This window comes from Ceratotherium simum, chromosome 2, assembly GCF_057802395.1.
Source record: "Ceratotherium simum simum isolate JZ-2026a chromosome 2, ASM5780239v1, whole genome shotgun sequence".
NCBI lineage: Eukaryota > Metazoa > Chordata > Mammalia > Perissodactyla > Rhinocerotidae > Ceratotherium > Ceratotherium simum.
In genome coordinates, this window is record NC_141901.1 from 41,318,923 (window position 1) to 41,336,825 (window position 17,903).

At 37.8% G+C, this 17,903-nt stretch overlaps 1 protein-coding gene across 4 annotated transcripts in view; it reads left to right on the plus strand.

Moving 5' to 3' along the window:
- ASH1L (ASH1 like histone lysine methyltransferase) overlaps positions 1–17,903 on the plus strand; it is a 228,872-nt gene that overhangs the window by 181,893 nt on the left and 29,076 nt on the right. For all 4 annotated transcript variants that reach the window (XM_087441962.1, XM_087441966.1, XM_087441959.1 and 1 more), the window contains 5 exons: positions 4,645–4,718; positions 6,240–6,285; positions 6,403–6,511; positions 11,108–11,314; positions 11,443–11,589. In XM_087441962.1, the coding sequence (XP_087298088.1) occupies positions 4,645–4,718; positions 6,240–6,285; positions 6,403–6,511; positions 11,108–11,314; positions 11,443–11,589 (583 nt within the window). The remainder of the gene's footprint in view (positions 1–4,644; positions 4,719–6,239; positions 6,286–6,402; positions 6,512–11,107; positions 11,315–11,442; positions 11,590–17,903) is intronic.

Here is a 17,903-nt window from a genome sequence, read left to right on the forward strand (position 1 = left end):
ATAAAGAAAAAAATATTTCTGTACAGCTATACAATGTGTATTTTAAGCTAAGTGTTATTACAAGAGTCAAAAAGTTAAAAAATTTGTTTATAAAGTAAAACAGGGCCGGCCCTGTGGCTTGGTGGTTAAGTGCGCGCGCTGCAGTGCTGGTGGCCCAGGTTCGGATCCCGGGTGCGCATCGAGGCACCACTTCTCCGTCCATCCTGGGACTGAGTCCCACATGCAGCAACTGGAGGGATGTACAGCTATGACATACAACTATCTACTGGGGCTTTGGGGGGAAAAAATAAAATAAATAAAATCTTTAAAAAAAAAAAAAAAAAGTAAAACAGTTACAGTAAGATAAGGTTAATTTATTGTTGAAGAAAGAAAAATATTTTTTTATAAATTTAGTGTAGCCTAAGTGTACAGTGTTTATGAAGTCTACAGTAATGTTCTAGGCCTCCACATTCACTCATCACTAACTCACTGACTCACCCATAGCAACTTCCAGTCCTGCAAGCTCCATTCATGGTAAGTGCCCTATACAGGTGTACCATTTTTTATCTTTTATATGGTATTTTTACTGTATCTTTTCTATGTTTGGATATGTTTAGATACACAAATACTTACCATTGTGTTACAGTTGCCTATAGTATTCAGTACAGTAACATGCTGTACAGATTTGTAGCCGAGGAGCAATAGGCTATATCATATAGCCTAGGTGTGTAGTAGTCTATACCATCTAGGTTTATGTAAGTACACTCTACAGTGTTTGCACGACAACGAAATTGCCTAATGATGGATTTTCTCAGAATGTATCCCCTTTGTTAAGCGACCCATGACTATCTGTACCTGGCTCTGATTTTAGAAATGTTAGAGGAAAGGAAAGGCTGACCCATCCTTTTTTCCCCAGTTCTCAGTATGTGATGATGCCAGGAAAAGCATTGTAACAACTATAAAGACTCATTGTAGGGAAACTCAGGATGTTGGGCTGTGGGAAAAACTGTGTCTTTGAGGTTAGTTGAAGTGGATATGGATGCTTTCTTTCCTAGAAAGAGAAAAAGTATTCTTTTAAAAAATTCAGAACTTACTGTCTTCACTCTTTTACACCCTCTTCTCTTCAGAAAACAGGTAAGGTATTAGTGGCAAAGAAAGGAGTTAACCCTTTACATTAAGGGGTTTGTCCTACCTTCTGAAGACCAATTTTGACTTTTTAAAAAATTATACTTATTTTTATTGTTATTAAGAAACAGTGAGTACATACTCGTAAAAAAAAAAACTTTTTTTAATAGAGAAGGGCGTGAATTAAAGGAAAGCTCCTCTTCCCAGAGATATAATAGCTTAGCATATACTGTTTCAAACTTTTTCCTGTATGTATAGCTGTTTTTTTCCAACACTTATGAAATTTTTTAGTATACAAAAAGTTGAAAAAAAAATTGGGGCTGGCCCTGTGGCGCAAGCGGTTAAGTGCTGGCACTCTGCTGTGGCAGCCCAGGGTTCACCTGTTCGCATCCCGGGCGCGCACCGACGCACTGCTTGTCGAGCCATGCTGTAGTGGCGCCCCATATAAAGTAGAGGAAGATGGGCATGGATGTTAGCTCAGGGCCAGTCTTCCTCAGAAAAAAGAGGAGGATTGGCATCAGATGTTAGCTCAGGGCTGATCTTCCTCACAAAAAAAAAAAAGTTGAAAAAACTTTACAGTGAACACACAATATCACATCACCTAGATTTTCTCATTATCATATATCTATCCATCTGTTAATCCATCTTATTTTTGGATGCACTGCAAAGTAAATTGTAGAACTTGGTATACTTCCCCCTAAACATTTCAGCATACATATTGGAACCAAAAGCTCAATATTTGTTTATAGATTTTTCTTTTGAGATGAATTTACCATCAATAAAATGCACAAATCTTAAATGTATATTTGCTGAATTTTTTTAAATTTTCATACAACTTGTGTAACCCAAGCCCTTCTTGAGAACATTACCCCAGAAATGCCCTTTCCCAGTCAGATCCCACCATATATAGCTATGTATTTTTTTTATGTATTTAAAAGAGTGAGCCCATGGTATAATATTCTGTGAACTTGGAGACTGTGTCTCCATATAAGTAAATATATACCTCATTTTGTTTTAACAGATGAATATCTTATTATTTAAATGTACCAAAGCTTACTTCCCCATTGAGAAACCTTTAAGTTGTTTCCACTCTTTCATTATAGAGTTCATAGTTATACATTCAGCTTTGATTCCACTGAAGTAGAAGACTAGAGTCTTCTACCAGCTGTAACCCTAGAATCTTGTTATATTACCTTACCTCTCTAAGTTATTTCTCTCTAGGTAAACCTGTAATCCATGCTGTTGTATCATTAGATTTGTCAAACGAATAAACTCATTACACATTACATTTTAACATAAATAACATTTTTTTTATGAAAAATAACTTTCCCAAAAAAAATTTAATGAGAAAAGTGACTTTGTTTTGCATTTTTGCAAATCTCTTTACTATCTGGCTTAATATAAGACAGCTGGATTTCTAATCTGTTTTTACATTCGATCTTGTTCTCATGTTATTTTGGTTTAAGCACATGACGAAGTCTGACCTCACATGGGTAAAAAGTTGTAAAAGAGAGTAATATTTTAATAATTTCAGATAATTGTAGATATTCTTCTTTGATACTGTAGCAAAAATGTAAATGTAATTGTTCCTTAAAGGTGAATTGCAATGTGGAATATGAAGTCAATGAACTTTTTGTATTGTTACGTTAAAATCTGGTCTCTCTTGCAATTTATGTGGATTTTTTTACTCATGTATGATTTTATCACTTCATGCATTGGTCATTAGAAAATGCTGATTCAGGGCCGGCCCTGTGGCTTGGTGGTTAAGTGCGCGCGCTGCGATGCTGGTGGCCCGGGTTCGGATCCCGGGTGCGCATCGAGGCACCACTTCTCCCTCCATCCTGAGGCCGAGTCCCACATACAGCAACTAGAAGGATGTGCAGCTATGACATACAACTATCTACTGGGGCTTTGGGGGGAAAAAATAAAATAAATAAAATCTTTAAAAAAAAAAAAAAAGAAAATGCTGATTCACTGAATTATATTGCTCTTTCATTCCCTATATGTATCTGAAACAGTTCATATTTGTTAATATTGCCACTTATTTCATGAAGTATTGGGGAACTGAGAATCTCATGGTAGTGGACACAAGTTTTCCAAAATTCACTGTTCACTTCAAACTCAAACACATTTTCAGTTGTGTTTCTTCAAGTAACAAGCTCACTTCCCTCATTTTCAGTTCCTAAGTCGGAATAACCATAGCTTGTCAGTTGTTCTTTCACGTAAAACGGGTGTTCCGTGAAAAAAGCAACTAGTTCAGCTCACCATTCAGATATTTGCACAAGTGCATTTCCTTGAGACAACCATCATACCTTAGTATGCAGCAGAAGTGCTTTCTGCATACTTCCACTGTGTCATGCAGAATATTAAAAACTTTGACTTGTGGGTCAAGATTTAATATAATTATTGCTACTTCATCAAGAACATTCTTAAATGGTGCTGGCATAGTTCATTTCTACTGGTACAGTTTTGTGCCACTTGCCTTGATTCATACTGAGGTGCCAGCAGTTTTATCTACCGTTGCTTTTACGCCATCAGTACAAATGTCAGCATAATGAAAATGGCAAATAACATCTTATTAGTGTTAGTAAAATAGTTTTGACCTCTCAGATCCCCTGGGGTTAGCAGAGCACACTTTGAGAACTGCTGGTCTAGAGTCAGTGATAGGACAAATATCTAAATAATGAAGAAAAGTAAGTCCGGCAAGAAGTGAGTTGAGCATTATAGCACCTCAAGAACAGCAAGGTCATACAGAGTATGGAAATTGAAGAGGCCACTTTAAGGTTGAAAAGGGGTTTTGAAATTGGCTTTAAAAAAGTAGTATTTCAACTGGTAGGAAAAAAGTGTTAACAGATCATAAATTTGCGTGTAAACACTCTAGAAATATTTAAATTCAGGGACTTCTATTTTAGAAAGCTCTTATACTTCCCCTTTTTATAGTCAACCATAGCTTATATACAAGGATGAAGTAGAGCAGATGCCAGATGCTGTAGTTAATAATTTTAATAATCGAACAATTCTTAGTATTTAGTTTGCTTCCTAATGACCTGTGTATTTTTGGTAGTAAATTTGCTATGTTAGTTGTTTTACGTAGGCTACTATTAAAGTATATCTTTAGGGGCTGGCCCTGTGGCATAGCGGTTAATTGCGTGCACTCTGCTGCTGGCGGCCCAGGTTCAGATCCCGGGCGTGCACCGATGCACTGCTTGTCAGGCCAAGCTGTGGCGGCGTCCCATATAAAGTAGAGGAAGATAGGCACAGAAGTTAGCCCAGGGCCAGTCTTCCTCAGCAAAAAGAGGAGGATTGGCATGGATGTTAGCTCAGGGCTGATCTTCCTCACAAAAAAATAAAGTCTATCTTTAGCATATACCACATGGAACATGGTGGAAAAGAGTAGCTAAAATTAAAAACTGGTAGTGGAAAAATCCATAAAATTAAAAATTAAATCTTTAATTTTCTAGTCAGTGCATATTAGATCTTGTGACTATTTGACCCTTTGTATGAATAGATGTTGAAATTGATAGTATTTTTTTGTTTCAGGAAAGTATCTAAGGCAAAAGAGAATTGACTTTCAGCTTCCCTATGACATCCTTTGGCAGTGGAAACATAATCAGGTACAATAAGCCTATCCTACCAGTTTTCAGTCTTAAGTGGTAAGGGGGGAGGGGGAGGGAATGCAAGTCTTTTTCTCTGCCTCCTTATTATGCTGTCATCTTAGGAAGTATAGAAAAGTGTCCCTGTGAAGGTTAGAGACTAAGAAAAATGAATTTGCATCCATATTTAATGTGAACTATTTGCCTTTACTCATACTTCAAAATAGCAGTAAGATACTGCTTTCCTAGGCAACCTTCTATTATTATTCTGAACTTTTATTTTGGTAGCAAAGATTCTGTTCTGTAGGAATCTTGTTTGATACAAGTCTCAGGAGAATTTAGATGTACTGCCAGCAGCACTAAGAAATTTCAGGCTTTATTTTTGTTGGCTCCTTCCCATCAGTTTGGAATTTATTTTTCACATACAAAAGAGATTCTTCTATGAAATGGAATAGGGAAAATGTTTAACACTCTTGTACTTTTAAAACATCTTTAAATATATTGGAAACTAAAAATAGGAAGGTGATGTTTTTTTCCTCTCTTGCTTCCCTAATTGAAATGTTTCTCCCAGTAATTTTTGTATTAAGCTATGGCTCCCAGACCCCATATTGAGAACAACCATTGGGAAACAGAAGTAGTCATGCAAATGAGGTGAATAGGTTTCTGAGTTTTGCCAAAAGTCCACCAAAGTTTAATCTTGGAAAGCCAAAAGCAATGGACATTCCCCTCTGCATTCTCTTTTCTGGTGGCCTCTCTTGAATTTTGAGAGGATCAATATATTAGATATTTGTCTCAGAGAGTCATGACAATGGAGACAGTGCTTTGACTATACCCACTGAAAAATGGTGGTGGGATTATTCTTATAGATTAATACACTCAAGCTTAGACCAAGTTGCTCTTTTTTTTTTTTTTTTTGCGATCTTCTGTGGTAAAACACTGGCCGACTGACTACCTCTCTTCTAATACATTCTTTTTTTTTAATGCATTCTTGATTGCAATGTGAGAGCTCTGTTTTTCTGCCGGCGCTCTCCCCTTTATTCACTAAATTAATTGCCTTAATTAAAATGTGAAATGTGTTTTCCTATAATACTGACCCTGAAAAAACCAGGGTACTCATCTGTGTAATTTCGTATACCTACCCAGACCGTCTAAACAAGCCCTATGCAAATTTTCCTTTCTTTTCATGGGCAGATAGAATCTTAATTTATCCAAATGAATAGGTTTGATCTGCAGTTTGATTTTTCGTTTGTCTGTCCAACAACATGCTGAGGAAGTGTATAATTCAAAATACATTTTCTTTAAACTAATGTTTCTTCTGTTGAATCTAGTTCTCTCTTACCCTGATCTAATAAGTCACCTTTTATTTCGGGGTAAAAAGTGCTCACACCAAGAATTTCCCTCAAATGTATCCAACCCAGAAAGTCTTGTAACTATTTCCATATGAGCAGAGCACATGGGTAATTTTCTGTATTTTTAGTAATTGCTTGCTGCTGTCTGACATTTGAAGTTAACTGCTATATCAAGATTTTTTTTTTCTTCTAGCTATACAAAAAGCCAGATGTTCCACTATATAAAAAAATCCGTTCAAGTGAGTAACTTGGGAGCTATTTTTTTCTGCCTCCATACCATCAATGTTCTTCTTAGTCTGGTATTTCAAAAATTATCCTGTATATTCACAAACTATTCTTTGCTGTCTTCTCTCAAGATGTCTACGTTGATGTCAAACCCCTCTCTGGTTATGAGGCTACCACCTGTAACTGTAAGAAACCAGATGATGACACCAGGAAGGGCTGTGTGGATGACTGCCTCAATAGGTACTGTACTAAACTGATTCCTCTAAAAGCATAGGCTTTAGGATATATGAGACACTTCATTTGGAGGGAAAAGTTACATAGGCTCTTTGATTTCCCCTCAAGAAGTTGCACAAAGATATATAAAACCTCATTGATGGGCTATCTTAGTCTGCTTGGGCTGCTATAACAAAATACCATAAACTGGGTGGCTTAAACAACAGAAATTTATTTCTCACAGTTCTGGAGGCTGTGATGTCCAAGATCAAGATGCCAGCACATTCAATGTCTGGTGAGGACCCACTTCCTGGATTATAGACAGCCACCTTCTCCCTGTGTGCTTACATTGCCTTTCCTTAGTGTATGCTCATGGAGAGAGAGAGATATCTTCCTCCTCTTGTAAGGGCACTAATCCCATCATGAGGTCCCCACTCTCATGGCCTGATATAACAAAGACCCTAACTCCAGATACCATCACATTGGGGGCTAGGGCTTCAACTCTGAATTTTAGAGGGACACAAATATGGGCTCAGTAGAGTAATAGAAAAAGAATGAGATTTAGAGTCTTATGTACCCAGGTTTAAATCCTTTTACTACTTATGAGGCCTGAAGAAAGTTATTTAACCTCTCTAATAAAAATAATACTTTCTTGGGCCAGCCTCAGTGGCCTAGTGGTGAAGTTCAGCACATTCCACTTCTGCAGCCCAGATTTGGTTCCCGGGCGCGGACCTACACCACTCTGTTAGCGGCTATGCTGTACTGGCAGCCCATATACTGAAAAACAGGAGAAGATTGGCAGAGATGTTAGCTCAGGGCAAATCTTCCTCAGCAAAAAAAAATAATAATACTAATACCATCTTCATGGGAGATTTGTGAGGATTATATAAGACATTGTTTATGAAGTATTAAGCACAGTTCTAGACACCTTCCTAGATCTCAATATATGGTAGCCATAATGAGGGAATAAAGTATGATGATGGCAATGAGAGAGAAGAAGGGCTTGATATATTTTGGGGGGACAACTGGGTTGATAAACCATTAGCATATAGCAGATATACACATGATGACTGAGTCAATGATGCTAATGACAGATGGTAATGCTATTGTCAGAGATACAAAGTGTGGAATCTAACTGCTTTGGAAATAAAAATTATGATTTTGATTTGGGACCATTGAGTTTAAGATGACAGTGAGATTTGAAAATGGAAATGTCTAATAGAGACAAAAGAGAAGAGATAGAATTTGTTGGTTTTAGTAACATAAGCAAATTCATAGCAAAGAAGAACTAATGAACTTTACATCAGTACTGTTCTAGATAGTTTTTCTGGCCAAAGACAACTGCGTCCCTGGTTTCTAGTCTCTAGTGGGCTGAGGGAATCAATGTTTCAGTACCTCTTGCTTCAGCATGCCAGTTGGGAAATTCTACCTTATCCACATCACTGTAAATTCACATCTTGTCATTGTACATACATCCAGTTTTACACAGTAGATGGTCTGTGTTTTTGCACTGATTTTTTTCACTCATAAAAGTGTCAGTTATTTTTGTATCAGTATGGTCCACAAGCTCATCATTTTTAGGAGCTGTACTGTCGTCTTCCATAAGGTTGATGTGCCATAGTTTGCCATTCTCCTCTTGTTCGTTATTCAAGTTATTTCTAATGTTTTTTTTTGTTAAAATGGCACTACTGTGGAACTCTTGGTGTAGATCCCTTTTTTTTTAAATCTTTAGAATGAATTCTCAGAAGAATAATTACCTGTAAAAACTATATGAACATTTATATGATTCTTACTATATACTATCTAATAGCTCTCATACAGTATTGAGTTAATTTTTGGTATCACCACCAATATATAAATACACTTATTTCACCATAGTTCCACCTCCTTTAGATATTCACATCTAACTTTATTTTTGGTGCTTTAGTATTTCATTGGTTTAATATTTGGGAGTATCATATGTCCTTAAAGTTGTTTAAATGTGCATTTCTTTTTTTTTTGGTGAGGAAGATTAGCCCTGAGCTAACATCCAATGCCAATCCTCCTCTTTTTGCTGAGGAAGATTGGCCCTGGGCTAAGATCCGTGCCCATTTTCCTCTACTTTATATGGGACGCTGCCACAGCGTGGCTTGACAAGCGTTGTGTCAGTCTGCACCTGGGATCTGAACCTGTGAATCCCAGGCCGCTGAAGTGGAGCACGCAAACTTAACTGCTACGCCACTGGGCCAGCCCTAAATATGCATTTCTTTAGATGCTAACATTACTGTGTTTTTTAATATGATATTTTATTGTATATGAAATTATCATAATATAATATTGTTGCTGCCTCGTTAATTAGTTAGACCTAGTACATTTCCCAAGCACTATATAACCTTAAATCTCACCATGTGAGAGAAGGAGCTTTCCAGTCTAGATCTATGTTTAGAGGGGAAAAAATTCTCCAGTTTTTCAAGGGTATTATCTGGCTAAAGATAATGGCAATTTATATTGCTAAATCAAAGACTTCACATCTTAGTTTGTAGCATCTATTTTCAGATTTTGGTTAAGTTTACAATTTTGTTTTCCAGATAGAATGAATAGAAACATGTGTTACTTTTTATATAATTAAAGAGCTTATCTTTTTTACTAACAAATGGAATATATTTCAATGCCTTCAACTCTAGAAACCCAAATTTTTAGTAACCTCTGAATGATTGTTCTCTGGCAGAAATGTTTTAAAATTGAAATGTCTCTCATCTCGGCACTCTGTAATATTTATATTTTACTTCTTTTATCCACCTAAAGTTTATTTGTTTTGCGTGTTACAATGTATGGTGAAAATACAGGTGGGATATTATGAACAGGGGTTTACAGTTGAAACCATGAAAATGAATGAGCCTTCCAAAAAAAGAGGAGCAAGGAATGTGCCAAGGAAGGTAGAGAGGTAAAAAGGATTCCTGTTAAAAAAAGACAGGAATTGTTATTGGAGAGAGAGGAAATCTATTATCATAAAAGATCAAGAAAGCCCAAAAAGGGGGGCATTTTCAAGAGGAGTGTTCAACAGTATTTATGTGGCAAAGAAGTCAGCAAAAGAAAGAATAAAGATGCTGAATTTGACAGTAAGGCAGTGTCTTTTTCACAAGTTAAGCTCATTGTCTTATGCTGAAAACTAATTCAGTGGATACTTTCTCTGCACACTACTCATTTATGTAATTTGTCACTCTGTACTGTTTGTCCTTTAGATAAGGATAATTTTTTTTTGAAGAATAAATCAAATGTCTCTGAAAGTACTTTAAATTGTAAAGTGTTGAACACTTTCCTTATAAGATTTGTAAGTTATGATTTTAAATATAGTGTGATATGATTTACCATTGTATTCTTTTTTTTTTTTTTTGTGAGGAAGATCAGCCCTGAGCTAACATCTGCCAATCCTCCTCTCTTTTTGCTGAGGAAGACTGGCCCTGGGCTAACATCCATGCCCATCTTCCTCTGCTTTATATGGGACGCCACCACAGTATGGCTTGACAAACAGTGCGTCGGTGCGCGCCCAGGATCCAAACCAGCGAACCCCGGGCCGCCACAGCGGGGCACATGCACTTAACCACTTGCACCACCAGACCGGCCCCTACCCCTGTATGCTAAGTAGCCTTACTGAGATTCCAAACCATACACCAAAACTAAATAGCTCCTATAAATGACTTAGCAATTTAAAAAAAGAAAGCAGTGAGAAGACATATGCATAACAACTTTTGTATACTGTGTTCAGAATTTTTTACTTCTTAATTCACTAGAGATTATAGGTTCAGCTAGTCATACAGACTGTAAATGTTATTTCCAATATGGAAATATCATTTACACTAATGAAATACAAAATTCCTATAAAACAACAACAATGTGAATGTACTGAACTGTACACTTAAAAATGGTTACGATGGTAAATTTTATGTGTAGTTTGCCACAGTTTTTTTTAAAAAAAATCTGTGAACAGCCATGAGCTACTTAAAAATAAGAGTGCAGTGTAAAATCATCAAATTATTAATTCCTCTGGTTTGCAGTTCATTTATTCTTAGCACAGAGCTAAATATGATGGTTTTTACCCAGGATGCTGAGTGGACATTTACCTTAATACTACTACTCAGCCATAAAAAAAGATAAAATCGTCCCATTTGCAACAACATGGATGGACCTGGAGGGTATTACGTTAAGTGAAATAAGCCAGACAGAGAAAGACAAACACTGTATGACTTCACTCATATGTGGAATATAAACTAACACACGGACGGAGAGAACAGTTTGGTGTGGTTACCAGGGAGAAGGGAGTAGGGAGTTGGGCACAAGGGGTGAAGGGGCGTGTTTATATGGTGACTGACAAATAATGTACACTGGAATCTCTCAATGTTATAAACTATTATGACATCAATAAAAAAAATGAGGGAAAAAAAGAAGCATTCAGTGTTTGCAACTTGACTTGGAAATTTTCAGTATTATTAATTTTTGAAGTTATAAATTATTGTTAACCAATCTTTGTTAAAATAAAAATTAATTTCATGTATTCATTTTAAAAATTCTTATAGAATGAAATAAATGGATTCATGGAGGAATATATAATATTAATTGACATAAAATTATTTCTTTTCTTTCTAGAATGATCTTTGCTGAGTGTTCCCCCAACACTTGCCCCTGTGGTGAGCAGTGCTGTAACCAGAGGATACAGAGGCATGAGTGGGTGCAATGTCTAGAACGATTTCGAGCTGAAGAAAAAGGTTGGGGAATCAGAACCAAAGAACCCCTAAAAGCTGGGCAGTTCATCATTGAATACCTAGGGGAGGTCGTCAGCGAACAGGAGTTCAGGTACAGTGGTAAATGATGATACTCCAGTAAAACGGCAAAGCTACGAGATTAGAATGGAAAGTGGAAGATTTGAAATTTACTTTCAACTTAATCATTAATTGGCTTTCAATCATTTCTCTCCTCTTCAGGAACAGGATGATTGAGCAGTATCATAATCACAGTGACCACTATTGTCTGAACCTGGATAGTGGGATGGTGATTGACAGTTACCGCATGGGAAATGAGGCCCGATTCATCAACCACAGCTGTGACCCAAATTGTGAAATGCAGAAATGGTAAGGAAGCAGGGGAAGGTGAAGCCAAGAATCCAACAGAGCAGAAGGCACTGAGGGCATACAGAGAATGATCTTTCCACAACATCAGTCAGCTTAGGCAAAACAGGTCAGGCAATTCCCTATTATACCAGATCCTCCTGGCAGAGAGTAAGCTCCTGCTATTTTTTCACTTCATCCTAACTACTCACTCCCAGAAAAATATAATAATATATATATAATAATGTATTAATGATAATACGTAATGTTTTGTTACTTCAAACTATGTCCTAGGCACTGTGTTACATGGTTCTTCTCATATTGGTTCATTCAGCATATTTATTACATGCCCACTGGATTTGTTCACAATGAAAAATGAAAATAAGTGAAATAGATTAGAATCTAATTGACAAGGAAAAAATTACACCTAAAAAACAATTCAAAAAAGATAATAAAATAGGAGAGAGTTCTGAGAAGAAGGTGGAGTAAGGAGTACTGGGAATCTTTCTCCCCTTAGACAGTTGCACTGGCAGAATCTGATACAACTATTTTGGAACTCTGGAGTCTCTTGAAGGCTTGCAGCTTCTGGAGGGGAAGGCTTAGATGGTAAATTGCAGTTTGTTTCAGTCACTTTGAGCTCTTAGCACACAGTAGCAGGTACCCATCCCCCACCCACATAACAGGCAGCTGTGCAAGTGTTCCTGGAACAGCTTGCACACAGCTTGCAGAAGCTTGCATGAGTAAAAAAGACCATCCCCAAAATATTGGCCATCTGTGCTCTGATTGCTGCTTCTGGTCACAGAGGTCCAGAAAAAGAGGTGGGCAACCATTGTTGTTGCACCTCCCACCATTGTTGCAAGCCCCTCTCCCTCCAGCTGAAGTGACTTCCAGGAGATTAAAGAGCTAGTGCCCCCATTTTCCCCCCTTTCATTTTTCGCTGTTCCCTTTTCAGGAGCCAGATGCTAAAAACTAGGACATTCAAAAAAACAACTGCATATATGCAGAAAAATAGAAAGTGACTGCACCTACCCAAGGAAAGGCTCATAAAAGACAGAAAAAGACATTAAATTTACACCTCAGGCTGATCATAGGCACAGAGACAGCTTACAACAATATAAAAAACAAAACAATAAAAAACAGCAAACCTTGAGGAAGGGGGAGAATCTGCTTTCCAGAGTGACCACATTATTATTTTGAAATGTCCAGCGTTCACTGAAAAATCACAAGGAATACAAAGAAGCAAGAAAGTATGGCCCATTCAAGGGAAGAAAATAATTCAGCAGAATCTGTCCCTAGAAAAGACTTGAAGTGGATATATTAGACAAAGACTTTAAAACAACTGCCCTAAAGATGCTCAAAGAACTAAAGGAAGATGTGGAGAAAGTCATGAAAATGAGGTGTGAACAAAATGGAAATATCAATAAAGACACAGCCTAAAAAGAAACCATAAATTCTGGAGCTGAAAAGTACAGTACAGTTGGCCCACACTCCGTATCCACAGGTTCCGCATCTGCAGATCGATGCAACCGCAGATCAAAAGGCCTGCAATGCTTGCATCTGTAGTGAACATGTACAGACTTTGTTCTTGTCATTATTCCCTAAACAATATGATGTAACAACTATTTAGATTGTATTAGGTATTATAAGTAATCTAGAGATGATTTAAAGTATATGGGAAGATATGCATAGGTTTTGTGCAAATACTACACCATTTTATATGAGACTTGAGCATCCACAGATTTTGCTGTCTACTGGGGGTCCTAGAACCAATCCCTCATGGATACCGAGGGACAACTATAACTCAAATAAAAAATTTACTAGAGGGTTTCAAAGGCAGGTTTGAGCAGGCAGAATAAAGAATCAGTGAACTTGAAGATAGGACAATGGAAATTATCAGGCCTGAGGAACAAAAGGAAAAAAGATTGAAAAAAAGAGAACAGACCATAAGGGACCCCCGGGACACCATCAAGCCAAACAACAAAGGTATCATGGATGTCCCAGAAGGATTAGAGAGAGCAAAAGAGGCAGAGAGACTGTTTCAAGAAATAATAGTTGAAAACTTCCCAAATTTGATGCAAGACATGAATATAAACATCCAAGAAGCTCAGTGAACTTTAAGTAGGATAAGCTCAGAGACACACCAGAACACATTATAATCAAACTTTCAAAAGACAAAGTCAAAGAGCATGTCTTGACAGCAGCAAGAGACAAGGGAATCATCGCATAGAGGAGATCCTCAATAAGAATATTTGCAGATTTTTTTTTTTTAAGTGAGGAAGATTAGCTCTGAGCTAACATCCAATGCCAGTCCTCTTTTTGCTGAGGAAGATTGGCCCTGGGCTAACATTCGTGCCCATCTTTCTCTATTTTATGTGAGACACCGCCACAGCATGGCTTGACAAGCAGTGTGTCGGTGTGTGCCAGGGATCTGAACCCACGGACCCCGGTCCGCTGAAGTGGAGCACACGCATTTTACCACTATGCTGCCAGGCCAGCCCCCGCAGATTTCTTATGAGAAACTCTGGAGGCCAGAAGACAGTGCGCCAATATATTCAAAGTGGTAAAAGAAAAAAACTGTCAACCAAGATTCCTGTATCTGGCAAAACTGTCCATCAAAAATGAGAAAGAAATCAAGACATTCCCAGATAAGCAAAAGCTGAGGGAGTTCATGAATACTAGACCTGCCCTGCAGGAAATGCTCAAGGGAGTCCTGCAAAGTGAAGTGAAAGGACACTAGATGGTACTTAGAAGCCCTGTGGAGAAATAAAGATCTCAATAAAGATAAATACACAGGCAGTTATAAAAGCTAGTATTATTGTAACAGTGGTTTGTCACTGTAATTTTTGTTTTCTACATGATTTAAGAGACTAGTACATTTAATGGAAGAAAAGCAGTTATTAATGTAAATGCTAGTGTTACGGTAACTTTGGTTTGTAACTCCAAATCTTGTTTTCTAAATAATTTAGGGGACTAATGCATTTAGAAGAATTATTAGTTTATGTTTTTGTGCATATAATGTATAAAGATGTAATTTTTTTGTGTGTGTGTGAGGAAGATCAGCCGTGAGCTAACATCCAACGCCAGTCCTCCTCTTTTTGCTGAGCAAGACTGGCCCTGGGCTAACATCTGTGCCTATCTTCCTCTACTTTATATGGGATGCTGCCACAGCATGGCTTGACAAGCAGTGTGTCGGTGTGCGCCCAGGATCCGAACCAGCGAACCCTGGGCCACCGCAGCAGAGTGCATGCACTTAACCACTACACCACAGGACCAGCCCCAAAGATGTAATTTTGTGACATCAGCACCCGAAAGGGGTAGAGATAGAGCAGTTTTTGCGTGTTATTGAAGTGAAGCTGTTATAAATTAAAATTATGGTGTTAAGACTTGAGGATGTTAAATGTGATCGCCATGGTAACCACAAAGACAGTAGCTACAGACATGCACAAAAGGAAGTTAAGCAGGAATTTAAACATTTCACTACAAAAAATCAACTAAGTATTGTAGAAAACAGTAAGGCATGCAACAAGGGACAAAAAAGCTGTAGGGCATATAGGAAACAAATAGCACAGTGACAGAAGTTATTCTCTCCTTGTCAGTAATTAATTTAAATGTAAATGAGTTAAACTCGCCAACAGAAGACGAAAAATAGAATTCAACATCCGTTTATGATAAGATCTCTCAACAAAGTGGATATAAGAGAATGTACCTTAACATAATGAAGGCCATATACCACAAGCCCACAGCTAACATCATACTCAGTGGTGAAAGATTCCAATCTTATTCTCTAAGATCAGAACAAGACAAGGATGCCCACTCTTGCCACTTTTGTTCAACATAGTCCTGAAAGTCCTAGCCAGAGCCATTAGGGAAGAAAGATAAATAGGGGCTGGTCCAGTGGCATAGCGGTAAGTGTGCGCACTCCGCTTTGGCAGTGCAGGGTCTGCGGGTTCGGATCCCCAGCGTGCGCCGACGCACCGCTTGTCAAGCCATGCTGCTGTGGCATCCCATATAAAGTAGAGGAAGATGGGCATGGATATTAGCCCAGGACCAATCTTCCTCAGCAAAAAAGAGGAGGATTGGCATCAGATGTTAGCTCAGGGCTGATGTTCCTCCAAAAAAAAAACAAAAGACAGATAAATAAACAGCATCCATATCAGAAGGGAAGCAGTAAAACTGTCTCTATTTGAAGATGACATGATGTTATATACAGAAAACCCTAGAGACTCCACCAAAAAACTGTTAGAAATTCAGTAAATTTCTGACAAATTAAGTAAAGTTGCAGCATACAAAATCAAAATACCAAAATTACTTGCATTTCTAAACACTAATAATGAACTATCAGAAAGAGAAATTAATAATACAGTCCCTGCGGCCAGCCCAATGGCGTAGCGGTTAAGTGTGCGCGCTCTGCTGCTATCGGCCTGGGTTCAGATCCCTGGTGCACAACAATGCACCACTTGTGACGCTATGCTGTGGCGGCATCCCATATAAAGTGGAGGAAGATGGGCACAGATGTTAGCCCAGGGCCAGTCTTCCTCAGCAAAAAGAGGAGGATTGGCATGGATGTTAGCTCAGGGCTGATCTTCCTCACCAAAAAAAAAAAAGAATACAGTCCCATTTGCAATAGCATCAAAAATAATAAAATGCCTAGGAATAAATTAACCTAGGATGTGAAAGACATGTACACTAAAAACTATAATATATTGATAAAAGAAATTGAAGAAGGCACAAATAAATGGAAAGATATTCCATATTCATAAATTGGAAGAATTAATATTGTTAAAATGTTCATGCTATGCAAAGAAATCTACAAATTCAGTGCAATAAAACGCAAAATTCCAATGGCATTTTTCACAGAAATAGAAGAAGCAATCCTGAAATTTCTATGGAGCCACAAAAGACCTTGAATAGCCAAAGCAATCTTGAGAAAGAACAAAGCTGGAGGCATCATGCTTCTTGATTTCCAACTATATTACAAAGCTACAGTAATCAAAACAGTATGGTATTGGCATAAAAACAGATACATGAATGGAAGAGACCAGAGAGCCCAGAAATAAACCCATGCATGTATGGTCAATTAATTTAGGACAAAGGAGCCAAGAACACACACTGGAGAAAGGGCAGTCTCTTCAATAAATGGTATTGGGAACATACACAAAAATCAACTCAAAATGCATTAAAGATTTAAATATAAGACCTGAAACCAGGGCCGGCCCCGTGGCTTAGCGGTTAAGTGCATGCGCTCTGCTACTGGCGGCCCAGGTTCGGATCCCGGGCGTGCGCTGACGCACTGCTTCTCCGGCCTCATGGCCATGTCCCACATGCAGCAACTGGAAGGATGTGCAGCTGTGACATGCAGCTGTCTGCTGGGGCTTTGGGGGAAAATAAATAAAAATTGAAAAAAAGAATTTCTTTAGGACCTGAAACCATAAAACTTATAGAAGAAAACAGAGGGTAAGCTCCTTGACATTAGTCTTGGCAATGGTTTTTTTGGGTTTGACACCAGAAGCAAAGGCAACAAAAGCAAAAATAAACAAGTGGGACTGCATCAAACTATAAAGCTTCTACACAGCAAACAAAACCATTAGCAAAATGAAAAGGCAATCTACAAATAGGAGAAAATATTTGCAAATCATTTAATAAGGAATTAATATCCAAAATATATAAAGAACTCATACAGGTAAAAAACAACAATGGAAAAACAATCTAATTAAAAAACGAACAGAGGATCTTAAGAGACATCTTTCCAGAGAAGACACAGAAGGACAACAGGTACGTGAAAAGGTGCTCAGCATCACTAATCATCAGGGAATGCAAAACATAACCACAATGAGCTATTACCTCACACTTGTTACAATGGCTATTATCAAAAAGACAAGAATAACAAGTCTTGGTAAGGCTGTGGAGATAAGGGAACTCGTGCACTGTTGATGGGAATATAAATTGGTGCAGCCATTATGGAAAACCATATGGAGGTTCCTCAAAAAATTAACAATAGCACTACTGTAAACCAGCAATTCCACTTCTGGGTGTTTATCCGAAGGAAACAAAAACACTAACTTGAAAACATATATGCACCCCCATATTCATTGTGACATTTACAGTAGCCAAGATATGGAAATGACCTAAGTATCTGTCAATAGATGAATGGATAAAGAAAATGTAGTGTGTATCTACATTGAAATATTATCCAGCCATAAAAAAAGAAGGAAATCGTACCATTTGTGACAACATGCATGGACCTTGAGAGCATTATGCTAAGTGAGGTAAGACAGACAGAAAGACAAATACCATATGATGTCACTTACATGCAGAATCTTAAAAAAAATTGAACTCAA